Source organism: Anarrhichthys ocellatus, unplaced genomic scaffold (assembly GCF_004355925.1).
Source record: "Anarrhichthys ocellatus isolate YVR2014 unplaced genomic scaffold, GSC_Weel_1.0 scaffold44, whole genome shotgun sequence".
NCBI classification, from domain to species: Eukaryota; Metazoa; Chordata; class Actinopteri; order Perciformes; family Anarhichadidae; genus Anarrhichthys; species Anarrhichthys ocellatus.
The window spans coordinates 2797966-2812536 of record NW_022280074.1 but is presented as its reverse complement, the minus strand read 5'-3'; the positions used below and the strand labels follow the sequence as shown (position 1 = coordinate 2812536).

The 14571-nt window shown below is 42.4% G+C and overlaps 1 protein-coding gene across 3 annotated transcripts in view; it reads left to right on the top strand.

The window, feature by feature from the left end:
* The window catches only part of LOC116395226 (MICOS complex subunit mic25a-like), an 86901-nt gene that overhangs the window by 30966 nt on the left and 41364 nt on the right, over positions 1-14571 (top strand). For all 3 annotated transcript variants that reach the window (XM_031868935.1, XM_031868933.1, XM_031868932.1), the window contains one exon: positions 3982-4052. In XM_031868935.1, the coding sequence (XP_031724795.1) occupies positions 3982-4052 (71 nt within the window). The remainder of the gene's footprint in view (positions 1-3981; positions 4053-14571) is intronic.

The following is a 14571-nucleotide window of genomic DNA, read 5'->3' as shown; positions in this document are numbered from 1 at the left end:
CCGTCATTCAATCTCCATTATCGTCTCTTTATGGCTTTTCTTTTGGATGGGTAGGATGTACGAGTTCTGTGAGCAGAAAAATGCATTTAATTTTGATTAATGACTTTCATTATCTATTTTTATGTACATTGAAGTTATTGTTTTGTTGTCAGAGTAAGTGTTAATCATGTATTCGATCTGTTTCAATACGAGCACCATAAACTACACTATTGATTACCTTTCTCACATTTTATGATGGTGAATGAGATATCACCGGTAGATGTGACGAAGTACTGATACAGGTGTTGTAAATAGCCACAGATGTGCGCATGGGTCACTAGTAATGACAGCTCTTATGGCATCATTGTACAACCTTGTCGGTGCGACACAAGTGGGGAAATGACGCCGCTTCTCAGCCATTCTTTTCGCTGGGAGCTCTGACAGGTCTAATAAGTGGTAGAGCAGGCAGATGTATTGATATGGAAATGTGTGATTACGGGCATGTCTATGTTCATTTATCAAAAGCACTAATGAGGGTACAGTTAGGCACAGTCTCAAAAGTCTTTCAGCCTTTCTTCCTTAAGACCTATCAAGAGAGGTATGGTATAGTGCCCTATTTTTGCGGCGGTGTGCCAACCAGCACAAGCAGACCTCGATGTTGGCTTTGCCCGTTTCTGTGGTATTTTGGTGCCATAAGTGCGAGGTTCATTGAAATGAGGCAGCGCAAAACAAGTTGTCGGCGTTCCTGTTGAGAATGTGTTGCACCGAAGATGGACGTCTCAGAACCGCGTCTGTTTCTGGAGAAAAGTCAATCGGCTGCCACGTCACCAAACTTGGAGCGCAAGTATAACACGCGATGATGCTGACGATGTAAATCGGCTATTTTGTTTATTTTAACTAAACACCTTCCAACCAACAGATACATTTATATATCGGCATCAAAAAACAATGCTGTTATTGTGGTGCACATCGGTAAAGCGTGTGCTTCATACGATATGATACGCTTCTCTTTCAGGTCAATGAATCCATGCAGCCGTCTGAAGGCAGCAGGGCAGATCCGTCGAATCAATCTGCAGCCTCTGATTGGAGATCAGGCGGGCGCAGTGCCATTGTGCTCTGCCATCTTCTTTGTTTACCTTGGTTAAATCGCATGCAAATGACACCAGGCTGCTACAAAATAACCACACACACCTCTACGCACATGATACAGGTCTGATGACATGATGCTGTCATCAGCTAAACTAATCCCGTGCGTCACAGCCAACCGTACCAACTCTTCAAATAAGTTCAGCGGTTCAAGTGTTATTCTTGAAATTAATTTTGATGCAAATCCAAAGTCGCATTTAATAAAAAAAATGTAAACATCTGCAAGGGAAATACAGCAGAATTCAGACTGCATTAGCATCCAATTGATGCGATCATCGGCTTCACCAATTTATTATTCGTTAGAAAGCCACACCATCTGCCTCTAGCTGCGAGTGTATGACGCTTCGTCTTCACATTGTGCCGCTCTGCACCATCCAGACAACCACATGATTTCGCGGAGAAGCTGACTCTTCACTGTCGAGCTATTGTCGTCATGCGTACTACACCCCTCTGATCTATATTCACCCAAACCTCGTTGCGCCGCTGCACCTACGTGAACCAAAATAGCCGGTGCTCTTTGATACACCCACACTCCAGACCTGCCACTATCTGCACTTTTGATTAAAATGTGTATGCTCTTTTCTTTTTTTCATTTTACCTGATGTCTTTGTTCTGCTTCAGCGAGTGCAACGCTTTTCAGTCGTGGGCACTTCCAGCATTAGAGCTGGATGGTGTTTTTATCCGTCTAAATAAGTTCACACTGGAAGTCATCGCATTTCTATTATTAAAGTCAAAGTCACAATCCATGTTGTGGTTCAAAGTTGACTTTGGCATGTAGTACAACTATGCATGTTAGACGGTCACTGAGCAAGAAAACAAGCCATAGTTTAGATATCGTGGCATCACAAGGACCGCTACTAGACACTTGGCAGGTGTGTTCACTGTCTCTGAGAGGAACACTTTGTAATTAAACACCATACGTAGCTTTGTGATGTGGAAATACGGACAAATAGATTCAGATTCAACAGCCACTTTATGAGAAATACCGTGTATATATGTCACAGGCAGGACTCCTTTTGTACCTTGCACACCTTTTTACTTAATAATTCCTCACAGAGCCCAGTCCAACCCTACGTACTCAAACATCTCTCTCTCTCTGTCCTCCCGCCTTTTACCGTCATGCCTTCTGCTGCTTCTCTTTTATTTTTATTCTTCTCTTCCCTCCCTTTTAGCTTTTTCTTTATTTTCTTCCCCAGCCATCCTTCCATCCCCAGCTGGTACAGTTTGCTGGTTAAATATTTGAGATTGGGGTGGGTGGGTACTGGGTGCTGGAAGGCCTAAGCTAGGAGGATCAACAGCGGAAGGGCTGCAGTTGTTGTGGATTAGCTGCTTGTTTTATCATAATACCACTGCCTGCTTGCTTGGCGTTTGGGGCTCACCGGGCAAGCTGCAGAAGTCAGAAATCAAAAATGTATGAGTAATGCACCTCGTTACTGCCGAGCCTTAGCGTCGCTAGAAGGGGCTGGAGTCGCAAAGCTTTCCTGTGGATGAAATTACAACACAATGCTACTTTTCCTTCCTACTGTAAGTTTTGGTGTTTAAAAGAATGTCAGTGAATTCTGGCCCGCGGTGTCCTGTGTCTGACGGTAAAAAGTAATGTTCGGCTTTTTAAAGAGGGGGAGTTGCAGTTCATGAACTCACAAAGAGGTTTATCCTTTCAGGTCCAGAAGGCACAAAATGGAAAATAGAAAGACAGTGGAGAAAAAGAAGCTGTTACAGAGGAGGGAAACAGAAAGATGAAGAAATGAAGTGCAGGAGAGAAAATCTTTGTTCTAAAGAGTAAACCGAGGTAATTTGAGTTTAGGAAAGAAGGGATATTTGATTTCAAAGGAGTCCCAGATGGGTAGGATTCAAAAAGGATAGGAACTTTGGGATTCAGTGGTTAGAATGTTTATGTATCTTCACAGAACAGGATTAAGTCCAAATTAGAAAATTCCACTCTTTATGTCTCTCCCCTTAACTTTGAAGCTACTGTCAGCAGCCGTTTAGCCTAGCTTAGCTTAGCTTAGTTTAGTTTAGCGTTAAGACTAGAAATGTGGGGAAACAGCAAGTCTGACTGTCAAAAAGTAAAAAAGATCGCCTACCGGCACATCTGGAGGTCTGATGTCTGTTTTGTTTTAACCCATACAGAAGCCAACATTTTAACAGAAACAGAAATTCCTCGTAAGTGACTTTCTTTCCCTCTAAGAACTATAGTTCAAATTCAATATTCAAATTCAAAGTTTTTTCAAAATAAAACCTGGAGTATTAGATAACAGGACCTTCCCTCACTCTCACTCAAACAAATCTTCAACAACAAAAGTTGTTCCAAACATTTTTGAGGTTGTTCCTCCACAGCTTATTTATTTGGACTTGCAGGAGGTTACAAATGGCAAACTTTATGTCTTCTTCACTCGCGCTGAAGAAGTCCCTCATGTGCGAAATCGTGCGGCACGTTTGACCAGCAAAAAGAAAATCAGAAGACGGATCAGCACGTCACTGATCATGAACGATCGATCGTATTGTGTATTCTCTACTTTTTGTTTATTAAATTTTTTTTCTTTTACTCAGTGCCAAACGAAACAAGACAATTTGTGGTTGCCAGACAGTAACTCACTTTTTTCCCCTTTTGCATCTCATTTGTTGAATTCATGGACATAAAACTGGACAGAGAAGCTGCTTCCAAAAATATGATTGTGTTTATGCTGTGAACATATGCAACTGGGAATAAATGTGGCATAAAAAATGCTTCAAAAGCCTTTGTCAATTTAGAAAAAATACATTTACTTCCAATAAAAAAAAAGAAAAGAAGACTTAAAATCATAAATTATGCTTTTATAATACTTTCTGTTGATGTCTTCCTGTGTTGCCCTTTAGAATTTGGAGAGATACGAACAGAGCAAGGACGAATTCCACCAAGCTGCCTCCAAGACAGAAGCAAGCGTGAGGTGAGAGACACACGCATACTCACATTCACAAACTAATTTGCAGTTCAAAAAGTAAGCGGATATTATTCCCTGGAGCCTCTGACACACACACACACACACACACACACACACACACACACACACACACACACACACACACGTACATGAGCATACCCACAGCAGACTAATAAGCAGTGATAGATGGTGATCTGCTCATTTTTTCTAATTTTTAAGCAGTAACATGCATACATTCTCTGGCGCACACCTGACTAATGTGATAAGTGTTTTAATTGGCTGCTTTAATTAAGCCAAATTTAACAATACCCTATTTCCCCGTCCTCGCTTCTCACCGTGGACTTGTAATGAGCCGCAGTCGGGGGAAAGGCAGCTAATTATCGCCGCTGCAGTCTGTAAAACACCCGGGCCTTGACTCGCTGTTAAAATTTGTCACACCACAGTACATGGACTTTTCCCAATAACAAGAGTCACGCGAGTATTTATGGTTGAGGACAAAATAACATTACGATTTGTTTATGTCTTTCAGTGTTTCCTCAACCCTGACGGCAAGTTTTAGCTTGCCGCCATGCTTCTTGTTATTGAAGTTCATCTGTATTTTTATATTTCAATTTGAAATGATTCATTAACTCTTTTTTTTTTTTTTTTTTTTTTTTTTTTAACACTACAATTTGGATTTTGTTCACAGTGTTTTTTTGCATCAATCCTAGTGGTAATAACAACATTTTATTCAAGTGAAAATGTGCAACATAGTTAAAAAAGAAGAAGAAACAAGCAGTCAGAAGATCATACGTGTTCTAAACAAACTTGAGCCGAACTTATGTGGAAGCGAAAAACCAGGGTGAACAGTAAAATGATTCCAGAAACAGTCCGTCGTAAAGGTCCATGGCAGTCTGCTGACCGACTTCTCTGTTTAGCTTTGTATCTTGGTCTCATCCACTCCCCAAAGCTTTTAGGTGAGGGTTCTGGTACAATGTCCGCGTTGCTGCTTACGCTGAGCCGATCGGCCTCTCCCTTTTGCTTCCAATTTATCCTCATCTCTGAAGAAAACCACAAGATACTTGAACTCCTTCATTTTCCTCACCAAATGGTTCAGATAATCTGCCTAAACTGTTGGCTCGTGTGCAACCCGTCTTATCATCTGACAGTTTGTGTTTCTTGGCTCGTCGGACTTCTTTGTAGCGATTTCACCATGTTCCCAGATCGCTGCAAATTCTTTGGAGAGTACAGTTGTTGTTTTTTCACTATAGCCAACTGAAATGAGGGCCAAAACAAACAAAAAAACAAGTAAGAAGAAATATTCTTAAAAAAATGTACATTGTCATGAGAAGTTGAGTCAATGAGTGACAAGAAGACTTGATGCCACATGTAGAGGACTTGGAGTGTACTGGGCTGCTTAAAGTAGCTGACAGCAAGCTGGAGGTTTATTGGAAGCAACTATGAGGAAGAGTCTGAAACACAGTGTTGGTATAGAAGAAGCTCGGTCAGTCAATTCTACCTGGAATCAATCGTTTCACCTATCCTCTGCAGAATAGAGGATCGCACTGAAGCCCTGAACTCGTTTTTTAGCCTGCCGATAACAAGAAGATGATTTGGGCCCGGCCCTATCCACACTTACACAGACATACACAACTCTTTGAGTGCCAGCCATGTAGTTAATACACCCAGTCCCTGGTAATCTGGAGTGACTGAACGCCGTTATCAGCAGTTTAGGAATATAAGACCCCCCATTACAGTGCGATTTAAAGCAATGCCTACATGTTTTTGATCCGTGCTGATGCTGAAGACCAGGTGATCTTACCTCTGGGGAATACTGTACAGTAATACCGCTAATCCTCTTCTCGTAGGGAGGTTGCATTTTTATCAGAGAAGATAAAACGATCCGAGCTTCCTGTATGGCAAGATCTTCATTGACAATTATATATACCGCTTTTGCAGGCTTTGGAGCCTGGATTAGGCTCTCATTCATTCAGTAATCTAGTCTAAGCCCCAACCTCCGGGGAATTCAGTAGTGTCACTTAAATGAGTGAAGTGAGGTATAAGGTGTGTGTGTGTGTGTGTGTGTGTGTGACTGTTGTTAAATGATACAAAGAAAATGGGATGCATTTGACGTGGACCTGTATACTTCAGTGGCTACAACATGGTTCTCTTCAATAGAACGGAGTCGTTGTTGATGTTAAGAGTAACAGCTTTGCATTTCCTACCGTGACAAGCCGAAATGTCTGCTGATGAAAAACCATTGAATAAAAGCGCCTGCTATAAGACTTTCTACCAAAAAGGGGATAAGATTCACCTTCTGTCCTCCCGTCGGTGTGCGTTTAAGTGTGTTTGATTTTCTCTCTTTTAAACATGTGATCAGAATCAGAACTAATCAGCTGCCCATTAAAATGAAACCATCATGTGACATAATATATAGTTGGTAGGTTCTGTAACACTACCCAAACCACACTTGTCTTCATTTACACTTCCTGTTAATTGCATTGATAAAATGAGCACCTGGAACACAGTGTCTGTCTCTAACATCCGCTCCTCAGATAGTTGGACGGATTGCATTTCCGTCTCTTTACACCTCAGCTGTGTAAACTCTTATTATTGCCATAGCTCCCGCACTATCCTCTTTATTGGCAGTCGATAGTCTTTAGCCATCTGTCTTTTGTGTGACAAAAGTCCATGTTTATATACAGTACAGGCTTTCTTCCTGGAAATGTAAAGCCAGCCAGATTTTGTTGTAGATCGCCTCATGATTTATACATTTAGTTTGCAGATCACTGCTTAAACAGCGGCCACACTCGATATGAAGATGCCATTTGCTGTTGGAAATAGCACTATATGCTATTTAATTATTTGATGATGTTGGGGAGACGGTCTCTACCCTGCGTTGTATCAACTTGGATAGCAGCACTCCAAAAGCAATCCATCCAGAACACTTAGTCAGTGAATCGGGCCAAATAGGTGAGTTCTAGCAAATGTCTTCATTTCATTTCTTCAGTTTGGTACTGACGTCTAAATGCTTGCCTCAAATCAAGTGAAAACGTATACAAATTGGGTGAGTCTCTGCTGTGTCCTCTGATTAGTCTGAGAGTCATCTTGAATGAATGAAATTCCATAATGCAGAGAGCCTGATATATCGTTGGTAATAGAGAGGAAGAGTCTGGACATTAAAAGACACTTGGAATCATTCGTGTATTTGAAAGCAACAGCCAATGCCATGTTCTGACATTTTCAGCTATAAATAAATTAACAAATGTTAAATAATCTGTGGGAAACTTCAGACGGACTGGTTTTATGTTGCTCTCAGTGCAGAGCTGTAGAAGAAAGCTACTGTAAAATATCATGTGGGTGACTCCATTCCCCCTTCTGTGGCCTGAAGAAGAAAGTGTGTATACGTGCCGACATTTGTGTGTGTGATATGTTAATCCACAGCTTAACCCTTGGTGCCAAAAGGGGGGCTTTGGCTGCAAGCACTCCGGAGGGGACCAGTGTGTCACAGTCCAGTGTGTGTGTTTGTTTAGAGAGAGAGAGACTCAATAACTTTCCTTTCATTCTCTCGCTCTCCCTTGTTTATGGGAGTGAATGACACAATTTGCTTTGCCAAAATTATGCCATACAATCGCATGACCAACAAGTGTGCAGATACAATGAAATACCAATTTAAAGAAACGTCAAATCCTGCAAGAGAAAAGTAATAACGGCATACTTAGCTTTTGATTCCTTTGAGCTCTCTCTTAGAGGGAAAAAAACCAGCTTTGGTCACTGGGTCCTCATTTGGCACTCCAAAGTCAAAACAAGGTTGGAGGAGAAGCGTCAAAGCAGTTTAAAAAGCAACACTAAGGCTTTTAGTGCAATTCAGCTATTTAAGACAACAGGTGTGCCTTGTTCTGCCAGGTCAGTGATTTGATTGGAAATGTGACTTCAGTGACATTGCAATAGTTCAGCTCAGCTACTCAGCATGGCTAGCGGGGCTTCACATGTACACCCTCTAATGGTCTGCAGCCACAAACAAAAAGCTTGTTTTCACACCTGTACTTGGGGTCATTTAGTCCGGACCAAGGGAAAGAATTGTTGCATAGTTCTGGACCACACTGACTTTTACATATGAACCAAATGAACATTAAGTCATACAGACTGACGGGTAACTCTTTAATTGGACAGTGTTGCCCATCGTCACCCTGCGTCATCAGAACCCACATGAGGAAATCAAATTTCAGTGACGGCCTTTTAATGCTTCTGATGTCTATATGTATGTTATTTGATTAATAAGTGATTATAAGCATCATTAGTGTTTAGACCGCATCTTATAATGAATAATGGTAGAAACAGGAATGTACAAAAGCCCCTTTGGGTGCCTCCAGACGACCGGTGCGAACGCGTAGTGTAAACGTTGGCGAGCACATGAATCGTATAGCTGTGGGATCTCTGTCATACACTTTTTAACAGAGTTAATGAACTGACACAGTTGGATACAAGCACAGCAGTTTTATCAGCGTTTATAAAATACCCAAGCTGACTGGCTGACAAACATGGCCTTAGAGGACATGGCCTTCGCCTCCTGAAGATATTTCACCACCAGCGAATGGATTCATTAGTAGTATAGCATTTGAAATCATGCTTAAATCGCATATCTGCTATCATTAATTCCTGTAGTTGGTTTGCGTGCTTTCAGACCACAAATGAACCTCACTAGAGTCCGCTTGGAAGCAAACCTAGACCCTCCTTTTTCAAGCGGTGTTGGTTCGGTTGTTGGTCAGCACCAGGGTTCGGCCCGAACAAACCGTACCAATAGGTCTAATGGACTTGAGTTCACTTTTAACCGAACCAAACGGGTTAGGAGTGCACCATTAGCAGTGGACTCTTGCAGCAGGCCGTTCTGGAACTGGCCAATATTTAGACTGCATCGCATACCTGATGACCACTTAGCAAAGAAACTTTAGCATTTGCTAACTTGCCAGGCTTTTGCCTAGCGTAATTACAGATAGAGCGAAAGAGACATGGGGATGGAAACGGGTGTCTTTTTAGTCTCGGTACATTTTGTGTGTGAGAGAGTGAGGGAGACAGCCCTCTTCTTCAGAGTTGAAAGTAATAGAACAAGAGCGAGACTGAGACGGACGAGGCAGATACCCACGTCAAACCGCTCGGGTCAGTTTCCAAGGCATTTTAACAAGGCCAGCTGTCTCTTACAGACGTAGTCGAACTAGCCTTAATAGCCGGGCCTTTGTCAGATCCTCCCAGCATGTGTCGGATGATACCAGCCTACGGAGATCACTCAGCGATGAGGCTGGAAACATTGAGAAGCGGAGTCCAAGTTAAAAGGCAGACTACTTGGTTATTGTTGTTGTGCTGTACGAGAGAAAAGCAAACCAAAAATATGGTGTGTGAGGCTCGCTGTATTTAGACCCAGGTGAATTTCAAAAGTGTACATTTCATGCCATTAAACTTTCAACTATTTGAGGGAAACAGTAAAAAGCAGCTTGTGTCGGATGGAAAGGGAGAAAGAGAGAGAGAGTGTGTTAAAGCAGCTTTCCACATGGACTCCGATGGTAAAATGAAGCCCACAGCACCTCCAAATGTATTCACACCCTGCTTTAATTCACAGCTGTCATTACAAAGTATTCATCACATACATATTATTTAGGACATGTTATGACTATTTAAATTATTTCCTGAATATGACGTGCCAAACTTACTGACTATAAGAAATAAATATAGTTAATATCGTTACATGGGGGCCTATAGGATAGAAAACCCTGAGATACTGTACAGTATTTGTTACACAATGTATCAGACTGTTAACACCGTTTCTGAGCAGCAAAACACCAAAGACGAACTCTTTACAGAAACCCATTTTAAGGTAATGGAAATGTTCCTACTTGACGACCCGATAGCTGAGCGGTTAGGGCGCATACCACATGGGCGCAATTAACCCCGAGCAGCGAGTCCCCTGGACCATTTGCTGCATGTCTAGGGGCGGCTGTGCCTAAGTGGGTGGTGCAGCGTTCTTTAACCGAGAGGTTGGCGGTTCGATCACCGGCTTCTACTCTAATCGAACCCCAAGTTGGTCCCCTGACACTTCACTAAAATCCGTCCTAAAATGCTTAGGATGGAGGTCTAATTTCATGCATGCACCTGTACGTATACGACGACCGTAATTGAATTTCAAGTCGTAGCAACGATGCAAATTCTTTAGAGCTAATTAAAAGAAACTGCAAAAGGAGAGACAAAAGTGCGAGGCATTGGGAGAATAGAAGTACCCTACATCCACTTCAATGTTTACGAGAGACACAGTGAAGTCTGAGTACTATCATAGAGAGGAGCCTCTCCACCCGGCTGTGATAGGAATGGAGGGATGGGAGAGTACGAGTGAAGGAGTGTGGAGATACAAGATAGGGGAGAAGAGGATGTGTGTCCTCAGTCAATTGAAAAGCTGTCAGGGTGCAGGTGCATACAAGCAAGAGATAAGAGGCAACTCTGTCTGTCTAGCTGTTTTCCTCTTCACCTCTCCTGCCCTCCTTCTCCCTTGCTATCATCTCTCTTTTTCTCTTTACTTCATCAACGCACCATTATTAATCAAGCTGGTAATGGCAAAGCAGTCTGTTCAGGAGTTCTGACCCTTCGACATGTCAAATGCCATTTCTTGCCTCAACAGATAAGGATGGACCTGTTTTGCTCAGTCTCTCGTTCTCTATTCAAAGGTTTTTCCTCTTCACCAGGAATTAAACATTTCCTCATCATATGGGACCTATCCAATTTTAAGCAAATTAGTGGAAAGTTGCAATAAACAATGCTAAATATGTACATTTACGTGAGCTGGATTCAAGCTAATGGGAAAGCTTTAGATAAAGTAATGAATTTGTAAGATTTAAAGGTGCTTGTAGGCTTTGAACGGAACCAGGCTAGCTGTTTCCCCTTACTTCCAGTCTTTATGCTAAGCTAAGCTAATCCCTTATTGGTTCCAGCTTCATATTTACTGTACAGACATTAGTGGTTTCAATCTTCTCATCTAACTCGTGGGGGAAAAAAAGCCAAATAAGCGCAACTCCTGAAATGTTGAACTAGATTGTTTTTTTTCCATTGATCTTGGATCAACAAATGCGGTTATATTTCCTTTCCGTCGGCCTGAGTTTTTCACGTACACTTCCAATCATGGAATCCAGTATCTCTATCTTCAAAGCCCGAGCGACAACAGCAACAACAGTAACAACAACCTCCTTGACAAACTGGCTTAGACACGGACTTCACAAGAGTTGTAAGGGGAGAAAGACAGCAGAGTGTTTTACAGAATATCAAACCTGATGTTGATCCTGACAGTGTAGGCTCAAGTTTTTCAAGGCGAAAAGAACCGCCAGACTCCAGGAACAGAAGGCAGAGAAAGACAGGCAAAATGCTGAGGTTTAATGGTTAATGGACATGAGCATGATGTAGATGCCTGGCCTGAGAAATGCCCACTACCTGATATGAAGACATTTCTTGCAGGACTTTTACTTATTGGAGAAAGTCAGTATGCAGACAAAATTAGAGATTAACTGACGGTTCTTACAAACCGCTCTCTTTTTCATTGCTCTCAGATTTTGATGCACCCATAACCTTGATTTTTTTTCTGATTTAAAGAAATATATAAATCTGTATTATCCTAGTAATGAAAGAATATGTCATTCAGCTGTATTTTATGTTATTGGAATGGCAAACTTGAACTTAAACCTCACGACTGAAGGACTCGAGAAGTTTTCATGATGAAACTTTCTGCACTAAACAGAGCTGATTGAGATTCATCTGAGCAGAAAACTGTGGTTCATTCGGACATTAAACCCCAAAATGAATATTTGTGCATTAAGTCGCTCACCTTGTCACCTTCAGTTCTTTAAATAATACTTTGGATCACGCAACTCGTGCTGTATAATCCGAGTCTCATTTATCCAGTAGTATTCTCAGTCCTTCCTAAACACATGCATTTGCGCTAAAACCTTCCTATTTAAAACACTTGCGTATTAAAAGACTTGCGCTTGGGCAGGCATCCTGCGGCATTTCTTCAACAATCACAGCGTTCATCTGATCTACATCACGCTTGGCGGGTGTATTGCTGGGGATTGCCAAGGACGTGCAGAGTCAAATATGGTGCAATTTGGACACGTCAACATCAATAAACTTTGAATAAACAAGCGATGGCGCTCTGTGTGGGGGGGGTGGGGCTTAGGGGCTCTGCGGACTGAGTCGTGCATGTCATCCTCAGTGGGGCTTTACAGGTCTGGATATGCTCTCGTTACAACCAAACTCCACTTCCCCCTGGAGACAACGAGCAATGAGCGGTTTCTCGACAGAGCCGCTAGCAGCAATAACGAGAGCCAAGGAATCGGCACATGCTCCAAACAGCCACGCCAAAAACAGGCACTGCACCAGTGTTGATAAATGTTCTAAATTTGCCATGATGCAGAAATATTGTTACCTGAACATTTGGAGATTAAAGATGTGAAAGCGCATAGCGCACTGGTCAGGATTGGTTGATGAAACTAGGGTTTTAATTCAATTGGATTGCAGTTCATCATCAGATTTCCGTCATAAGACGAAGCAAACCATGAGAGTTAAAGGTTGTGTTAATAACCATAATTGACTTTTGCACTACACAGAAAAGTAGCTGCCAGATTGAGACAGGTAGTCGGCTATTTGAGATCCAGTGCCTGTAGTGCGATTAGGGAGTTTTGTGCAACAACATTTTTTTTGTTCCACCTCTAATGTTTAAACACACAATGAAAGACGCAGTTGTTGTCATTGGAATGCACAGCCAGGCACGTTAAAAAAAGAAAAAGTCGAGGAGACACTATATTCATACCGTGTCAAAACAAATACAACATATGCACAATGTGTCGACACACAAACACAATGTGCAGACTTTCACAGAAGTTGTTTTGTAGCCTTCAAGTCAGTCACAATATTGGATTCTCTTTATTTTTCCTCCTCGGGCGCTGCTTCCCGTGAGATGTGAACACGATTTACTAATTGGTTGCCTGAAAGTCAGCACAGATACCAATACTTTGTAGTTGACAGGACAGAAGTAAAATGGCATGTAGGACAAACAATGCCTCATATGTATAGCCAAAGCCATTAAGGAGAGCACAAAAAGAAGCATCAGTCTAACTCTGAGAGATGCATGGTTTAGAGGTGATAAAGGCATCTTCCTTATCAGACTCCAAGCTTTTGCCAGAGGCTTTTGTAGTTGGTGTTGTTTTTTTGTGTCTTTCCCATTTTCCAATTCCTCCCCTTTCATGTCGCTCCCTCTCTTTTGTCTTGGTAAGCTGGTCGGCGTGGTCCAGAAGTCTGAGGCCTCTGTGTTCCGTACGCCTCCGCCCGCCGGAGATTAAAAATAATGGGCAGCACCATTAATTAAGCAACTAATCTTACTGTTTATGTTTTGTCATTTTTACCGCTCACAGATGCGTGGAGAACTGTCCCCAAAAAATGTTTGCTCCCACACACCCATTAAAATGCTTTCGCAGCACGGACGCACATTAAAAACAACCCCATACGTGGCTGGACGGGCTGTCAGGGACGCTGCTTTGCTGCCCGTTCCAGCTAAAAAAACCAACACCCCCCCCCCCTCCCCCCTACCTTTCTTTCTCTATATTTATTTTTGTAAGCGGCTCAGTTAATATTGTTGATTTAAGACCTCACCTTCAATTTGGTGTAGCATGTGGACAGAGCTTTAGCGTTTGCCGCGGCTGAGCCAATTTTCTGCTTCAAGCGCCTTTAATAAAGCACGCAGCGCTATCAGGAGGCTTTGGCTCTCCTGATGAAGGCCATTTATTTCAAATTAAAGGAGAGTTCCTTATCTTCGGCATCCTCAAACGGTGAGAGAGATAAAGATGGCGAGCTTTGTGGTCGTCCTCACTGTGTTGTTAATGCGATGAGAGAGAGAGAGAGAGAAAAGGAAGGGGGCTGGGCGAGTGGGAGGCGTAAGAAAGGAGACTTGAGTTGGAGAGAAGAAAGAGAATAAAAGTGGGAAAAGGCAGATTAAACAGGCAAGATACACCATTGGAGGTGGGGGGGGGGAGTAATCTGATAGGTTGTCATCTTTTTAAAATGGGTCTTGTGAGAGAGCCCCCAAAAAACTGCTTCATTCCTTCCCTTTCACCGTTTTATCTCCCTTCCTTCCTTTATATGTTTTTCTATCCATCTCTGTTCATTTTCCTCTTTAACCTCCATCACCCATGCCCAGAGAAACTCAGTCTCTGCATCCATGATACCGATGATAGTGTGTGTGAGCGCCCGTGTGGGTACGGATACGCTGTAATTGAAATGTGGGGGTCAGCTCTCCTTCATGAATCAAAGCCAAAAAACCCTTTAATATGGCTTTCAATTAAAACTGGTGTTAAATGCTCCTCACAGAGAGGGTGCGTACGCACAGCGCAGAGGGGATCAACGTGTCGGCGTGTAGGGAGGTGTGTGTGCCCGCAAGTTTGTGGCTCTTTCATGTTTACGATGTACTACAAGTGTGTGTGTGTGTGTGTGTGTGTGTGTGTGTGTGTGTGTGTGTGTG